Consider the following 19,217-nt stretch of genomic DNA (forward strand, 5'->3'; position numbering starts at 1 on the left):
TTTCTGGTTCCTCCACAATTTTTTCCTCTCCCTGCATCCTCTCCTTGCTCGAGTGCTTGCTTGGATACAGTTTCACGGACACTGGCTAAACTCCTCTACCTCACCCAAGCTACTATTATTCATTCACATGTGAGCCTCGACAATATTGTATAATAAGGGCATCACAAGTGAGCCTGCCTCTACATCCACCACAATCAGTTTCAGCAGGTTGTGATAAGTAGCAAGAACCTTGGCTGGTTTTCCCCTCCACAACGCAGGACTACCGATGCTAATTGTAATGTCCTGGCTGAGATTAACTAAGTCAGCGCAAACCAAGAAGCTGGGTTCTTCAAGGTCTTATTGATTCACCTACTCATTGCATAAACAACAACAGCAACTTGCAGTTATATAATGCCTTTAATGGAGAAAAACATCCCAACATGCTTCACAGAGGCATAAAGAAAACATACATCTAGTGAAAGAAGAGAGTAGGTGGAATGACCAAAAGTATGTTGAAAGAGGTGGGGTTTTTAAAAGTTCTTAAAGGAGGAGAGTTAGACAGTGGAGGTGTTTAAGGGAGAATTGCAGAGAGTGGCACCTAGGCAGTTGAAGGCTTGGCTGCCAATGATGTGGGTGAAACAATGGAAATGGAAAGTTTGTGAAGCAGTAATTTGCAGAACTTGAGAGGTTACAGAGATAGAGGGGTGAGATCATTGAGTAACAATTGTCAAAGACAAGAATTGTCAAGGACAACAAAGTCACTTTCTATTATCTGGTCATTTATCTCATTGCTGATTATGGAATCTTGCTATGCGAAATTGGCTGCCACATTTTCCTATATTACAGCAGTAGCAACATTTTTTTAAAAGTTGGCTGTGAAGCGCTTTGGGACGGCCTGAGGTCATTAAAGGCAATATATAAATGCAAGTTTTTTCTTCTTCCTTTAACTGTCTCCTGAATGAGTTTAAGGCTTTGGCTCTCAATATCCTACCCAAAAGACCAAAGGAGTGATCACTCTTCGAGTGAAGTTCTTGCGAACAACCATCCTAAACTTTGCTTTCACTAGTTTTAACCGTTGTTCCAACATCCTGGCATTTCGTGAAATAGGATTTTGGATTAACCTTATCTACACTTGTTAATACCTTCTTACTTCTATAAGATCCTCTCTCAGTTGCCTCCTTTCAAGATTAAATAGGCTCAGTTACTCCAGTCTTTCCTATAACTCAATCCTTTGAAGCCAGTAATCAGTCACTTCAATGCCTTGAATGTTTCCCAAGGATGGGTGAAACTAGAACTAGGGGGCATAATCTTAGAATAAGGGGCTTCTCTTTCAAAACTGAGATGAGGAGAAACTTCTTCACTCAGAGGGTAGTAGGTCTGTGGAATTTGCTGCCACAGGAAGCTGTGGAAGCTACATCATTAAATAAATTTAAAACGGAAATCGACAGTTTCCTAGAAGTAAAGGGAATTAGCGGTTACGGGGAGCGGGCAGGAAATTGGACATGAATTTAGATTTGAGGTTAGGATCAGATCAGCCATGATCTTATTGAATGGCGGAGCAGGCTCGAGGGGCCGATTGGCCTACTCCTGCTCCTATTTCTTATGTTCTTATGTTCTTATCTTGACCAAAACTGAAAACAGTACTCAAGGTGAAATCTGAACAGGGCACGTACAGTTTTAGCATGATATTTTCTGACTTACACTTGACTGACCTTGCAATATAATTAAGCATTATATTCGCTTTGTTTATTGCTGATCCACAATGATTTGACGTAGTAGGGGGTGATAATGCAATAGCGTGAATGGGGTTCCCCATATTATCAAGAGTGGAAACCTGAAGCATATTCTGCATTAGATACTCTTATTGTACTGCAAAGCAGCCAGAAAATGCCTAGCATGCAAGCAGCCTGAGCACTAATTGTGCGCAAGACTCGTTAAGGACACAGCCTGTTTTTTCAATTGGTGGTCCTCCCCATGACGTGACTAGAGCACCTGAGCAGCCCTGCAGACACTCAACGCCAATTTACGATGATGGGAAGCCCACATATAAAAATGTACACTTGACTCTTGGGTGGCCCTTCCCTTGCAATAGGGCCACCTGCTCTTTATGCCCTTGGTCTCCAGCAACCAAAACGTTAAAAGAGGTCTCTGTGTCCAATGATTTCTTTCAGGAAAAAGAAATGACAGCGCTTTTTGAGCAGCTATCTCCCAACATTCGAGTCCCCAAACCTTTTAGCACTTTCAATGCATCAGATGCTAAGTGCTGGGACCCCATTAATCATTCCATCAAGCATCATATCAACTACACACCCAGATCCACTTCTGTTACAGTTAGCTATTTCTACACCATCCCTAGTATACTGTGACATTTATTTTTCCTACTAATGTGCAGTACCTTGCGCTTATCTGCACTGAAGATTACACTCTGTCTATGCTCTAGGGGCTGTTGCAAAGAATCTCTGCAAAATTGAATTTTACAATCATTTGACAAATCTTCTGCTGAATATAGAGCATTCCAGACATTACAAACTGGACTGTGCTCAAACCCACATGTCCTTTGTCCTCCCGCCTTCCTACATTCCCAAGAACACTGTAGGCTCAAATCCCATTTACAAATGATTAAAAAATCAGCATTGTCTGTACATAATGTGCAGCATAGATTACAACTTTTTTTACAGCGATACCAAAACATATAAAACTACATCCTACAGTATAAATTTAGTAAGCAGCTGTGTCCAGACTCTTGGTGCTGTCTTGTTGCTGCCAGTTGAAGCAGCCCCTAGATTCCACTGACAAGGCTCATAATATCTCTGCTAAGATCAGTTGTCTCAAGATCAACTGTATATTCTGCAAAACAAAGGCAATCTTATCAGAATGTAACTGAACTCTGGTTAGAATAATGTTTTATACAATGGGTCTGTTTCTAAACCTCAAATCTATTTTCGTTGATTGGTATGATAATGGAACAGAGTACATTATTAAATACAAAGCTATCAGATGGAGAATATCAATACCTTACTCTGCTTACACAGTTCCTCCCAAATTAAATCAAACTGAATAACGGTAAGAGGCGGTTATTTGTGGTTTACAATTAAACGAACAAATGGCAGGTTCATCAAGGGCTCTCTAGATTTTCTACAAACAAATCATTAATTTTCGGAGGAATCGTATATCTAATGTACAATTAGTTATTCATATAATAGATCTGGATAAGATTATCTAAAAACGGATCTCAATCAAAGTGTATTGTTTTCAGCAACAAAGCTGTACGTGACATGTGTCATCAAGTGATGCTTCCCCCCATCCCCCTATTTTTCTTTCAACCTTTTCTTCCTTCCCGAAGACCCTGAAACTTGCTGGAGAATGGTTCGACAGATGATGACAACCTTCTGGTACCTCACTCGAATGGTCATTCTTCATGCATTAGCCTAGACAGTGAGCATCAACAAGCTGTTTAATCTTGATGGGTGATCATATCCAATCTCAATCCTATCCTCACAGAGAAATGCACGTATTTTCTTGCAGTGGTCACTGGACAGCAATCAGGAGGTGGAAGCTTGACTGATTTTTCCCCCCTCTTGTTCAGGCACACAACTGTATCCCAAGTGCTGTTCTGAGATCACTTAAGATTGGATAACGTAGCACTGTCCTCCTATGTTAAATGGCTTAGTACCATACTGGATAATGCCTTTACCCACTAAGCCATCATGGGAGCCTAGAGAAAAAGCCTTTCTCTTATGTATGCTCCTGGACAAATCAAGTCACTACAGACAGAAGTTGCACTTGTAGGTGGCTGAAAATGTGTTAAAGGAAGAGTTTGGACAGCATCATGAACTATAAGATTGAGATCAATCATTTGTACAAATTATCCAAATCTGCAAAGAACACACTTCGTCAGTTCCTTTGTTTTTAATACAACACGTATATATAAATTTTTATCCCATCAAATCCGATCTTTCCTATTTGAGCGGTTCCCCCCCACCTCTCCTGAAAGTGATAACTCACACATGGTTATGGTTCTATAGGTGCCAGCAGCCCTCACCTAGAAGGCCATTCCTTATATGTGGGCCTCGGCTATGTGTGTCAAAGTCACCATACTAAAGCTCATAGTTAAACCTGATACTGTCCTCAAATAACATTAACAAAAGTACACTTCTAGACTTAATTTAATTTAACTTATTTTTCAGAGGAATCGTATACCAAATGCACACCATTACACAATTAATTATTCATACAATAGATCTGGATAAGATTATCTAAAAACTGATCTCAATCAAAGTGTATTGTTATCAGCAACAAAGCTGTACGTGACATGTGTCATCAAGTGATGCTTTCCCCCCCATCCCCCTATTTTTCTCTTCCTTCTCTTCCTTCCCGAAGACCGTGAAACTTGCTGGAGAATGGATAGTGACTGGGAGCAGGAACCCTGGTTGATTTGTCCCCATCCTGGCCGAGGGACACTGAGGCCAACTGTGAAAATAAATCAGTGGTCTACTCATGTGATAGGAAGCAAGTGTTTTACTGAAATGGTGTATAATGTTTTAGTGTGTATAATTTTCATTCTAGCACTTTTTATACTGCATTTATTTCATTATCACAGCATTTTATTTTGATATACAATTAAGAATCATGGATGAAATTGGATATAATTTGTATAAAATGTGCTTAGCTCCTTTACACATTTAATAAAATATCATTACAAAACTATCAGAAGTAATATCATTTTAAAAGAGGAAAGTGATTAGGACATATGATCATAAAGGTTGGAGTGGAACTGATAGACGCTACAGTAGGTTTTAAAACATTTCCCCAATTCTTGGGAAAGTTATGACAAGACTGATTTTTAGTCAAAAGAAGGATTATTCCATGTGAATGGTCAACTTACTCATGAATGATGAAGTCACTCGTGAGGCAAATTCACTATCCCACTATTGTCTGTTGAGTTTCATATACATGTACTAACACCAATGGTAGGAAAATTCTTCTGAACCCCAGTGATCATCTGAAAGATGGCCAGGTTATCATTTTGTTGTATTCTTGACAAAATAGTGCAACAGTAACAAATCATCTGGATTTGTATTTAATGGAAACTTGTCTGCATGCTATAAATTAAGTATCTGACACCATAGATTTAAGAAGTATTTCCTTACTGACCGCCTCTGGCAGCTGGACACCTGAGGATGTTCAGACCTGCATCACAGATCTTCTCAAACTAATCAACCTTGACCATCCTGTTTTTCTTGTATGCATGACATGAGGCCCAAGGGTCCTAAGTGTCAAGTGTATATTCAGTCAGCTTAATGGAAATCAACATCTTAGCACTAAAATCCATTTCCAAAAGAGATTGTCGGAGACATTGTTAACTTGTGATTAATGTGAACTGTTTTTGTAAACATTAAACCCAGGAAACAAGCAATAAATTTGTCAGCAAAAAAAACTATCTTGTTTCGGATCACTGACAACAAAAACAAAGATCAATACCAGGATCAGCTATGTACTGCAACCAGTAAATAATCCGGCCAGCATCAAACAAGGAGCCAAACCTGAGACTGAGAGCACAGTCACCTCTTCTGGTCAGGGCATGGAACAGAACTGGTGTATTAAATAAACATCCTTGCCCGTTCCACCATCAGCAGTCACTCCTTCGGCACTATGCCCTTATGCTCTGGAACTCCCTCCCAAGTATCCGCTGCCTGCCACCTCACTCCCTAGCTCCAAAAGCACTCGTAAGACCCTATTCTTTGAGCATGCTTTCAGTGAACCACCCTTTTTCTGCTTCCTCCAACTGCTTGGTCTCCAATCATTTACCCACTGCCCTGTTACGCATTCCGAGATATCTCTTTGAACAAGGACCGCTACAGAAATGCAAGACATTGTCAATGTTAAGAGTCACTTTATTTTATACTCTCCAGTGATGATATCGCAACCGTAATGGCTAGACTTTCCCCTCCTCCCCCTCAGTTTTCTCCTCGTCCCTCCTGAATGCAATAATTCTTGCGAGGCTACAGTTCCACAGATAACTCACTCATGTGGCCATTTGTCATGTGTGAGAATAGATAATGAGTACCTAATAATACCTAAAGATAATAGCAGACTATTTATTTCTGGGGGATATCACAGATGAGCCCAATTTGATTCAGGTTCTCACCCGACGTCGGCACACCTGCTCTTCCCGGCAGGAGTCACTGGGTAACAATTGAGAGTTGGAACAATGGCTGACTTTTTCCTCTTGCCTAGCCCCAGGTAGATGAGGCCACATAAAGCACCCAAACTGCTAACACAGTTGAGACCAACTAACTCAGAATAGACTGAGAATCAGACTTGGGATCATTCCTCTGTATGGCCTGGTATTACAGTGAGCAGCGTCTTTACCCACCAAGCCGCCTGGGGAGCTGGTTTTACTTTTTTTGATACAATCTAGCCTGAAAATATGCTAACAAGCATTAAATAAGATGCTACGGCAGCATGGGTATTGGTGCTCCAATATGTTGTGCCATGCAGTGGTACAAAGCAAGTTCATGCCTATGATTCCCTGTAGTAGACTCCCTGTACAAAGTCCCATCTTTCTGTTTAGCTGGACATAAAAGAGTGAAGACCAGAGGAGTTCGCCTGATATCTTAGCCAACATTTACCCCCTCACCCACCACCAAAACGGATTAACTGGTCATTTATCTCATTGTTGTCTATGGTACATTGCTGTGAATAAACTGGGTGCTGCACAAACCTACAAAACAGTGACTGCGTTTCAAAAGTAATTAATTGGCTGTGGAGTGTGTTGGGAAGTTTTCTCTTTGTTTCAATAAATACAGGGAGCTGTGTCACTGACTGGGAGACGTGGAGGGGGGAGGGTACAATATATAGTGATACAGCAGCTCTTAAAAAGGCTGCTGCTCTCCATTAAAGGGATGGTCATTGTTTTGGCCACAGAAAAGGTTTCCAATGGTAAGACAGAAGACGGTGGGTTCCACATGTACGTTGACAACACCCTGCTGTATTGCTCCACCACCTCTCTCGACCTCTCCACTGTCTCTGTGTCATCAACCTACTTGTCCTTCTGGATGAGCCACAATTTTCTCCAGTTATTCGTCTAATGGGAAATAAAGCAGCTTAACGATTCATATCAACTGTCATCTCACCAAGTGTTCGCTCAGTCCACCTTCGGAGAAATTGGAGAATTTCACATGCGAAAGACACAAGGGACTGTTATTATTATGTCCCTTGCTTACGCCATCGTAAAGTAGATAAAGGACAGTGCAAGTCAACTCCCATAAAACCACTTAAGAGAGTGACTGATGCCAGTGAACCTGAGAAGATATCTATGGGAGACCTAAATTCGCAACATTCAGTAACACAGAAGTATACTTTCGCCATTCTCCTTCTATAAGGGCTTCCAAAGATGAGGTGGTGGCTTCAATAGCTCCAACAAACTTAGCACTTCACAGCATGCTCATCACACACTCCATCTGGCACATGCACCATCAGAGATATAAGCAGCCCGAGCATTTAGAGAGAGAGTTTGATGAGGGTACACCAGGTAAAGCACACAGTACAAGAGAGGAAGAGCAAGTGTAGTTGGCAGTGGTGGAACAGGAAGCAGTTGACCAAAGGGTAAGGGCCAGGAATTGGTACTGGGCCTGCCTTCAGACAGGAGTTGTTGGCTGAGCAAAAGCCTGTTATCAAGTGTTTGAGAATGTACAGAATGTCCTGCATGGGTTGTTGAAGATTGTGCAGCCATTGCAGCTGTAAACAAGATTGTTGCAGGAGAATGCGTGGTAACTAAAAATCTTACAGTGTAAAACAAAATGTGATCTATACAGCAACAGAGAAAATTGCAAATGAAACCAACTAGGAAGTTAAAAACAACTTAAAACTTTACAACTAACACTGAAGATTGCAGTACAGATTTAAAAAGTCACCAGGCCATGCCAGTCAAACACTAATATGCGAACTGTGCTATGGGGGAAGAGAAGGCAAGGAAAACCATAGGTCCAGCATATGAATCATTATCATAATCTTTAAAGTTACAGTGCGCCTCACACTGGTCATCAATGCAGCCTCAAAAAATGGGTCTCAAGCACGTGGGCTTCCACACCTGATTTTTTATGATGCACGTTCTTGGCCAGAGAGACTCCATGTTATGAGAGGTGCCTCACAAAATTCACCTTGGTGTACAAGAGAGAGGGAGAGAAAATAATGAAGAATCATGGAGAGGGAATCATTAAAAAAAAATAAAATGGAAATGCATTATATCTTTAGTCTTTACCCAATTTCTCATTGGAATTACGATAATTGTCTCAGTGTGGTTCGTGTTTGAAAAGAGGTCAGAGTAATTTGGAACTTTTCAAGACATCTGTTGTGTACATGAAGCACTAGATAAGGAAGCAACAAGCTCTGTGGAAACCGAGCTGTCATGACATTATCGCTATCTGAAGTCTCAAATGTCTTCCAGTTGGTCACCTAGTTTTTTTTAAGCTATACTGACTTCTGTTGACTGCACTTACAATTTTAATGACCGATTATCTAGTAAACTTGGCTGCGCTATCACATTGCAAAATTTAAACATTTAGACGTGAAGGCACTAAAATGAAACACTTAAGGAGCTGACATAAGTTCAGTTGTAAGAGGATACCTCAATGTCCTATTGAGGGAAAGCTGTACTGTTGAAGATTATATTTTTCAGATGAGATGTTAAACGGAGTCTGCAGCTCCATCTCAGGTGGATGTAAAAGATCCCACAACACTATTTGAGGAAGTGCATGGAAGTTCTTCTGGTGTCCTGGCTAACATTTAACCCTCAACCAACACCACCAAAACAGATTATCTAATCATTTATTTCATTGCAATTTGTGAGACCCTGCTGAATGCAAATTGGCTGCCATGTTTCCTTTAGGGTTGCAAACGCTGGTTGGAGGTATTCCTGGAGGTAAGGATCACATGATGTCTGATCACATTACATCTGCAAATGTTATTGCACTTATCTTACAAAGGTTGGGTCCCCTGTAGTTGAGTATCTTTGCTCAAGGTTTTGTGCCAGCAGCAGTTGTGCAAGATCCGAGAACCAGGAGACCACCCACGAGCAGGCAAAAAAGGAAACCGTGAAAGGGGAAGAGGGGAAATCAAAGGTAGGGGAGGGATACCAGAGGTGCGAAGAACTTTGATTCCACCAGCATTTAATAACAGTAATACGGTAATTCAATGATGGCCGATATTTAACTGGTAGTAATAGGTGTAATGCTACGATATCCTACCTGTAACTAGTAGTAATCCTTTAACCGCTGGAGGCATCTCTGCAGCGGCAGCAGGTGAATCTGAGTCGGTGTATGTACTCTGTTCTAACAGGATGAAACAATTCCGCTGGGGCCCATAAAAGCGGCTTAAGGGGACCCTTTCTCCTGCAATGTAGCCTTACTCCCCTGGCATTTAAATGTTCTCACTCATCCTTCTCTTTTTTTCTCCAATTAACATGAACAATTGTACACTAAGGTAAATTCCAATTGTGCAAAGCGATAAGTTGGGAGCTGCAAACAGTAACCCCAATGTACAACCACTAGGACTCACTAAGACTGGCTGCAGGAAAGAGCCATTTTTAGTGGGTCCTCTGAGCTGTTGGTCTTAGCGAGTCCCGGTAGTTTTACATTTGGATTGCAGCCGGCTGTACCAATCCTGCAATCGGGGAACCTGGTGCTGCTACCGCAGTACAATAAAAGGCCTTTAGTTTGGCTGCAGCTCTGCCTCCTCATTAACCCCATCCCTGCCATGGGAGAGGGGGAAGGGATGCACAGCATATGGCTTTCACATCACAACACGGTATTCGTATTGTGGACTGTACCATTAATGCTATTTATGACTAAAGAGCTGAATTCCAGAGGTGAGGTGAGAGTGACTGCCCTTGACATCAAGGCAGCATTTGACCGAGTGTGGCACCAAGGAGCCCTAGTAAAATTGAAGTCAATGGGAATCAGGGGGAAAACTCTCCAGTGGCTGGAGTCATACCTAGCACAAAGGAAGATGGTAGTGGTTGTTGGAAGCCAAACATCTCAGTCCCAGGGCATTTCTGCAGGAGTTCCTCAGGGCAGTGTCCTAGGCCCAACCATCTTCAGCTGCTTCATCAATGGCCTTCCCTCCATCATAAGGTCAGAAATGGGGATGTTCGCTGATGATTGCACAGTGTTCGGTTCCATTTGCAATCCCTCAGATAATGAAGCAGTCCGTGCCCACATGCAGCGAGACCTGGTCAACATCCAGGCTTGGGCTCATAAGTGGCAAGTAACATTCACGCCAGACAAGTGCCAGGCAATGATCATCTCCAACAAGAGAGAGTTTAACCACCTCCCCTTGACATTCAATGGCATTACCACTGTCAAACCCTCCACCATCAACATCCTGGGGGTCACCATTGATATGGTCACATATGGGGTCACATAAATATTGTGGCTACAAGAGCAGGTCAGAGGCTGGGTATTCTGTGGCGAGTGACTCACCACCTGACTCCCCAAAGCCTTTCCACCATCTACAAGGCACAAGTGTGATGGAATACTCTCCACTTGCCTCGATGAGTGCAGCTCCAACAGCACTCAAGAAGCTCGACACCATCCAGGACAAAGCAGCCCGCTTGATTGGTACCCCATCCACCACCCTAAACATTCACTCCCTTCACCACTGGCGCACTGTGGCTGCAGTGTGTACCATCCACTGGATGCACTGCAGCAACTCATCAAGGCTTCTTCGACAGCACCTCCCAAACCCGTGACTTCTACCACCTAGAAGGACAAGGGCAGCAGGCACATGGGAACAACACCAACTGCATGTTCCCCTCCAAGTCACACACCATCCCAACTTGGAAATATATCGCTGTTCCTTCAACAACGTTGGATCAAAATCCTGGAACTCCCTACCCAACAGCACTGTGGGAGAATCTTCACCACATGGACCGCAGCGGTTCAAGAAGGCGGCTCACCACCACCTTCTCAAGGGCAATTAGGGATGGGCAATAAATGCTGGCCTTGCCAGCGATGTCCATATCCCATGAACGAATAAAAAAAAATTTAGGAACAATGTTAATTCAATCAAATCTAGTCTTTATGTTTAAGTGTATATTTACATATTTATGAGTGGCAATTGCTGTAGTTCCACCTTATAAAAAATGAATCACTTTCAATTAAAACAAATTGACTGATTACACTGAAGGATAGTTGCGGGGGCAAGTTGCACAATGTGGTACAATACTGCCTCCCAAAGAAACACCTCATTATGCAGTGATGCCAAACATTCAATGCTTAATCTTGGAAATCTACTTTTAAGCACATGAGCAGCATTTTATTTGTGCTGCAAACAATTATATTTTGAGTCACATAACATGGCAGAAATCTTAACTGAAGATGAAGAATGAATATGACATCTTCATTTTGCTTGATTTTAAATTACAGGTAGGGACAATAGTCAAACTCGTAGAACTAATGTGCAACAATGGAAATGGCACTGCAACCAAATTCCACCAAGACCCACTTGCTCAGTGTTTAAATGCACAAAAAACGGAGCAAAGACATAATACATCCTCCACATAAAATTAGAACAATAACTATTATAGATGATAACAGCTACCAGGGAGGGATGGTGATTATAACCACTCAACTGTCACTTATGTTTTATGACATTATCTAAATCCCTTGATTAGATTACTGCTTTGTAAATTGTCTCAGATATTCAGAGGCCCAGAAATTGCTCACCAAACAACAGGGTACCTCAACAGCGTTCTTTGTCTCCGACGGTGAATCGAAGGAGCAAGTTCACACATTTGCACATGCACACTAAAACCCGGAAATCATGAACTTGGTCCTATTGGTTCACCTGCGATTTCACAGCTGCGAATTAAAAGGGACTTGCACGCTACAATCATTGAAATCACTGAATAATCGTAACTGCCCAGCTGGAACGTATCTACTTACGCCACCAAAAAGCACGCTGAAAAATACCAGGTCTACACTACTTTTTAAAAGCGTGATCACTCTTAATGACTGCCAAACAACTAAAAATTAAATTTTAAAAATGTGGAATGTCATATTACTCCTTATTGTAATATTTTTTGATCATTAAAAAAAAATTAAAAATTAAAAAGTTAATTTTTAAAATTTTTTAACTTCTGTCTCTTTAATTCAATTATTTGCTAGGCTTTTTATAAAAAAAATGTTAAATTTTTATTTACAATGACATACATAATAGTAACTTTAAATGAATGAAGTCTGCTTGCCTGCTTGTGGACGTGACTTCTCTTCCTGACAGATTCTGTGGGCGTGTCTTCCATTCCCACAGACTGACCCATACGAATCAGCTTACATTGCTGAGAGGATGAATTGACAGCGCACAACCTCATGAAACAACAAAATCGAGCAAGTGGACGCCGCGGAGCCCGCAGTGAATACTTTTGTTCCTTTAATTCACAGGAACTGCGGAGAGCCATGCCATGTCGCTCTAAGCAATTTTTGGCCCATTATTTAATATTATGTAATAAAAATATGTATTGTGTGTTATTTCACATCAATATATGCTGTGTAATTTACACCAAATAGTTCTAAATGCACTGTGCATGCTATTCACATTATAAAATATATAATAAAATATATTAACAGTGCAATTGCTGACTAATTAACCTTCGGTTAATGCTGAAAACATCTGTAATAATTACGTCACAATCATTTTCTTTCAATTTGGATCTGTGTTCATCGATTGCAAGGATTGTTATGGCCATCAATGACCAACACGGCACTGTCCGTGCAGCAAAGAAATGACTGAAAATGGAATATTTCCCTCAATTCCCAGCGCATATTATACAAAGAAAAGGGAGCAATTATAAGCCTATATTTGCATCTAAGAATCCTGAAGGCAGTTAAAAAGCAATGAAGAATTGTTATCAGCTATATGATGTCACCTTGCCTCTCAATGGGACTACTGCTTTGTAATCATGAAAGAGAGTCCTTATTTTCTAAATACATACTATATGTGTTATTCACATTACCAGATAATACATTCCATTTGTGTTCTTGACATTACTGTAATTATATATTGTCTGTTATTTTCCAATAATTTGGTGAAAACCCAATACTGTGACTATTCAAGTTAAATGTCACCCAGGATGATCATACTTTAAACTCCTATCTTGACCCCAGATCACTCCTCTCCCTAATGCTACTGATACAGTGACCTACCAATCTTCTGCAGAGATAGTTACCAACAGCACCCTTCGATGAGAAAATGAACAGAAGATGCTTGATGACTAGTACCCTCATTCAGAATGATTGGTGAGGGAAATTGAAAAATTCACACTGGTGGAATAGAGGTGCTCTTCTATGAGAGGCATGTTAAGAGGGCAAAGGGCAGAGTGCAGACAGCTTTATTTTGCATTTGTTGTGAAAGTGCTCAAAAGACATGGCATTACTCCTATTCCCATCAAACATTCTTTTGTTGCTTTGTTAATGGCTGACTATGCAATGTCCAGTGAGTTACTGAGTCAGTCCTGACCTCATCAACATTCACCTATACACTCACGTTCTATCAGGGGCTACTGGGTAATAATTAGGAATGGAGTTCTGGCTGAATTTTCAATCTCCCTAATCCAAAAGTGCTGAGGCCAATTATAGTACCCCTGCTGCTGCATTAGCCGAGATCAGCTAACTCAGTTGAGACCAGGTATTAATCCTTCTTGGCTATATGCTTCAGTAACACATGATGCAGTACATTTACTCACTAAGTTATCAGGGGACCTTCTTTACCCTTTAACCTATACAGCATCACCATTTTGATGATCTCAGGATGCTGCTTTGCTCTTGTGGTTTAGGCCATTAAACCATTTAAATGAATTATTGTTTTAAAACTCACAGCCAGACATCTATTGTTCTATACCTGTTGTTTAACAGGAACTTGCACAAGTTGACTTAGGGGGCATATCACTCATCTCTTTCCTGTCACCTCATTACATGATGTTTAGCAACTGGAGCCACATCAATACACTTGTAGGTTGCAGTCAAAATTTAGCTAAAGCTTGAAACTGTGCTGGCCTTCTTACCCCACACTGGAACTGCACCTCCCTGTCACTTTGCAGAGCAGTAAGTTAAAGCAATAAATATTAACTGCTTTATTTTATATATAATATAAAGAAAAAAAAACAACTAACACAAACAATAAAATCAGATTTCTTGTTACACAGTAATTCCAGGGCTGAGATATTTTAGATGGGATTCCAGATATTCTGGGGAAAATCATGGATTTCAAAATGTCTTTTTTCTTTCTAAAACCTCCCTTTCAGAAGTTAATTTTATTCCCCAAGTTTGCCAGATCAAGTTACTAAGTAATTTTTCAGGTTAATTAAGCAATTTTAAAAAATCTAGATACTGTATTATCTTAATTTACATGAAAAGCTGACCTTTATTAGCTTAACTAGTTCCCTTCTCAGATTCACACAGCAATGTAATTCCAGTTCAGCCTATAGTCATGACTGCACTTCAGACAAACACTGCTAATACTGTTTTAGTGACAATCACCATGCTATCGCTTTTCTTCTTGTAAATCAAATAAATGCACTAAAACATCTGACAGTCTCTCCCATACCTGAGATGGTCTGTGTTTGTGCGGCAATGGTACTTGTCTGAGTCTGGGTAGCCGGTGTTGCCGCCTCTGCCACAAACTGAACGGAACTGGTACCTGTGGTTGTCCCAAGGTGGCAACCATTTTGCTTGTGGGCTACAAAAGTATCTAGAGTGTTGTACTGTTGCTTGCAGATGCCGCAGATGTGGATATCTGCACTTACTTCCACCAACACCGTGGCCCCTGGAGAAACTACACAAAAAGAAGAAATTAGAACATGGCATAACACAAGAATTTTTTTCTCCCTCTTTTATAAGGCTGCTCTCCTCTGTACCTTACAACCTAGAAAACAGCAATCTTGAAGACTGGAAAGTGTCTGTGCAGAACATTTCCTCAGAAAATTAATTAGTACAGTATACAATAAGGTATATAGTACAGAACTTATGAAATGAACAGGTTTGGCAGCCATCCCCCTTTTTCTTTTTTAGGTGTCAACTCTTGCTGGGATATGTTTCCACAGTGAGTGTTGGCAGCCTATTTCATCACTCAGGGCAACACAGCCGAGCCCGATCCTGTTCCCATTCACTATCTATACACACTCAATTCATGGCTGGGATTAAGAGACACAAGAACCCATGGTGACTTTTACCATCCTTAGCCTATGGTGCTCATATCGCCAAGCTGGTTGAGATCAACAACAACAGCTTGCATTTATATAGTGCCTTTAATGTAGAGAAATGTCCAAAGGCACTACACAGAGGTGTAATGAAAAAAATGGACATCAAGTCAAACGGGAAGATATCAAGAGAGCTGGCAAAAGCTTGGTCAAAAAGATGGGTTTAAAGGAGGATCTTAAAGAAGAGAGGGAGGTAGAGAAATTTAGAAAGGGAATTCCAAAGTGTAGGGACTAGGTGGTCACCAGTGGTGTGGTGAAAGAGGGGTGATACACAAGCGGCAACTAGTCAGAGGAACAGAGTGCGTGGGACTCGGGGGTCCGAGCACTTGTGATTACAGAGAAAGCAAGGGATTTAAATGTGATGAAAATTTTAAATTTGAGGAATGGGGGACTAGGAACAAATTTAAGTCAGCAAGGACAGGGGTATTGGGACTCTGTGAAGGATAGGGTATGGGCAGCGGAGTTTTGGAAGAGTTGATGTTGACAGAAGGTAGAAGACTGGAGGCTGGCCAGGAGAGCATTGGAGTAATTGAGTCTGGAGGTGACAAGGGTATGGAAGAGGTTTCAGTGGCAGTGAATAGACAGGAAATATTATAGAGACGAAAGTAGGTGATCTATGTATATTATTTTGGAACTGCAGCTTGCACATATTAGAGAGCTGGGTTCTAGGCAGGTTCTCAAGCATATCAAGTATTGGTTATTTCAGTGATTGATCCATTGAAATTAAAATCAGAGCTGCAGTTTGCTTCAACATTCTAGCCTGCTTTCAACCCAGCAAATGTTTGCAAACTTGAGCTGGGAAAACATTGAAGAATTAGCATTATCTATTTGTGAGAATTAAATTAAATCCTTAGGATTAAAACCATTAATATATTAAAAATCTTATGTATGGTGTGTACTTCTTTTAAGTGTCACACTTACTTCATGTAACACTTTTCGATAACACCCCTATAGCTCAGTGGTAGCACTCTTGCCGTGGAGTCAGAAGTTTGTAGGTTCGAATCCCACTCCAGAGACTTGAGCACATAATCTAGGCTGACACTCCAGTGCAGTACTGAAGGAATGCTGCACTGTCGGAGGCATTGTCTTTCGGATGGGACGTTAAACCGAGTCCCTGTCTGCCCTCTCAGGTGGACGAACAAGATCCCATGGCACTATTCGAAAAAGAGCTGGGGAGTTCTCCCAGTGTCCTGGCCAATATTTATCCCTCAAACAACACCTAAAACAGATGATCTGGTCGTTATCACGGTGCTGTTTGTGGGACCTTGCTGTGCACAAAGTGGCTGCCGTGTTCCTACATCACAACAGTGACTGTACTTCAAAAGTACTTCAATGGCTGTAAAGCACTTTGGGACATCCTGAGGTTGTGAAAGGCGCTCAATAAATGCAAGTCTTTCTTTCTTTTTATTGATAGAAAATAGTACATCTTCCAACTCAGTGTGAGCAATATTATGGGAGATGCTAGTGAAATTCTTCTAAATTTAAATTTAAATTCCACCTAAAAAGTCCAATGGTTTTATTTCCATTTTCTCAGAAGCAAATTCTCTTACGTGCACCTGAATTTCAGTTTAACGTACAAGATATTTCAGTATTTTCCTTTTCCCCACCTCCTATGTTGCAGTGGTGGTTTCTCTTTTGCCTGCTCCATTTCCCCAAACTGAAGCCCTTTTGACAAGATCAGGAGTTAAATTTGTTGTAACTATTTACATTAAAGGGAATCTAGCAGGCTGCTGTCTGGTATACTCAAGAAGTACTGAACAGCCTCAGCTCCCCAATATTCCTCCAGTCAAATACATCCTCTGAACCCTGAGAAAGTAGTGTCTCTCTTTGTGAATCGTATATGCACATACCATGAACCCTTTCATTATCTCCTGTTTGGCCAATTTTCAATCTACCTCAGAAGCTTCTAACCTCCTGTCCATGCCTTTCCACCTGTGGACTAATTGCATGGGTAGTTCAGTATCAAAAGTCTTGCTGAAATCCAAATACATCACATCCATAGAATTTCCACTAACAACACAGTCCATTATTTCCTTGCATGAGTCCAAGTAAATTGGTTAGAAAAGACCCCTCTCTAGTCCAGGATGATGTTAAACTGACAGATTTTTGATTTACGATGTATCCATCAATGAGGCACCTGCTCTAAAAAAAACAGCCTTTCCAAACCTCCAGTGCCTAAAAATTCAACTATATTCAATTAAGAACTATAACCACAAATAGGGTTGAGTTGTCTGTAATTTAAGGCTAAAATTGTCAGGGTTCAGGATGGCTTTTGGCCCATATGCCACAGTTTAGATACCCCTGCAGTAGATCACAGTAAAATTATATTTGAAAAAAAAATCAAAAAAAGAATGAGTTGCGACATTCTCACCACAATTCTCACGTATATTCTCAGAAAATATGGTAATGATTAATAGCCACTGTCAATTTTGTCATTGCTTCACCAATGTGTGTCATCTGCTGCGTAGTTTATGTAACATTAATACAAAAGAAAAACAACTCTAATGTTTTGCAGTAAGTGTGCACACAAAAATCCTTATAGGTACTACGCAGTGTAGCACTAAACCATACAGGCCAGAGGTTATAAGTTTGATTCACAATCCGTCCTGAGTCAATTAAATGGGTTCAGTGCCTCTGGACTCCTGCACTGGGGTGGGAGAAATGACCCAGGGTTCCCATTCCTGATCGCTAACTAGTGACCCCCTTCTGGATTGGTGGACTTTGGGAAAGAACAAGATCGTGCTCAGCTGCTCAGCGAAATACTCTGCAGATGCTCAGTTTAGGCACAGACATGAAGAATGACCACTTGGTTAAGTATACAGGGCACAATTTCAAAGTTTGCAGATGACACAAAACTCAGAAATGTAGTAAACAGTGTAGTAACAGACTTCAGGGGGACATAGGCAGACTGGTGAAATGAGCAGACACATGGCAGATGAAATTTAACACAGAGATGTGTGAAGTGCTGCGTTTTGGTGGGAAGAATGAGGAGAGGCAATATAAACTAAATGATACAATTTTAAAGGGGGTGCAGGAACTGAGAGACCTGGAGGTGTACGTACACAAATCTTTGAAGGTGGCAGGACAGGTTGAGAAAGCTGTTAAAAAAAGCATACGGGATCCTTGGCTTTATAAACAGAGGCATAGAGCAGAAAAGCAAGGAAGATATACTAAACCTTTATAGATCACTGGTTAGGCCCCAGCTGGAGTACTGTGTCCAATTCTGGGCACCACACTTTAGGAAGGATGTCAAAGCTTTAGAGAGGGTGCAAAGATTTACTAGAATGGTACCAGGGATGCAGGACTTCAGTTATGTGGCGAGGCTAGAGAAGCTGGGGTTGTTCTCCTTAGAGCAGAGAAGGTTAATGGGAGATCTAATAGAGGTGTTCAAAATCATGAAGTGTTTTGATAGAGTAAATAAGGAGAAACTGTTCCCAGTGACAGAAGGGTCAGTAGCCAGAGGACATAGATTGAAGGTAATTGGCCAAAGAACCAGAGGTGAGATGAGGAGAAATTTTTTTATGCAACGAGTTGTTATGATCTGGAATGCACTGCCTGAAAGGGTGGTGGAAGCAGATTCAATAATAGCTTTCAAAAACGAGTTGGATAAATACTTGATGGGGAAAGGGACTAATTGGATAGCTCTTTCAAAGAGCCAGCACAGCACGATGGGCCAAATGGCCTCCTTCTGTGCTGTATCATTCTATGAAGGTACTGAAAGGCTGGCAGCAACAATGGAGCCATATCCCAGAAAAAGGCGCTGCATTCAGGAGGAGGAAAGAACAATATTTTTTTTAAAGTTATACACTGTCCAGACAATTTCTCATTCTTTAAGCACTTTTACTGTAACTATGTTACTGGTGGAGATATAAAGTAATAAAAAATATTAAAATATTAACTAACTGCCACTTTGCTACCACAGCAAATGTGAAATGGACTCCACTCTGCACCAGGTGTGGCATCTTGTATTTGAACTCACTCCTCC

General features: G+C 41.0%; 1 protein-coding gene across 1 annotated transcript in view; it reads right to left on the minus strand.

The window, feature by feature from the left end:
- The window catches only part of zfp64 (zinc finger protein 64 homolog (mouse)), a 48,326-nt gene that overhangs the window by 25,064 nt on the left and 4,045 nt on the right, over positions 1-19,217 (minus strand). Inside the window, exon 2 of the mRNA XM_068000602.1 lies at positions 14,581-14,808. Coding sequence (XP_067856703.1) covers positions 14,581-14,808 — 228 coding nt within the window. The remainder of the gene's footprint in view (positions 1-14,580; positions 14,809-19,217) is intronic.

Source organism: Heptranchias perlo, chromosome 19 (genome assembly GCF_035084215.1).
Source record: "Heptranchias perlo isolate sHepPer1 chromosome 19, sHepPer1.hap1, whole genome shotgun sequence".
Classification (NCBI taxonomy): Eukaryota; Metazoa; Chordata; class Chondrichthyes; order Hexanchiformes; family Hexanchidae; genus Heptranchias; species Heptranchias perlo.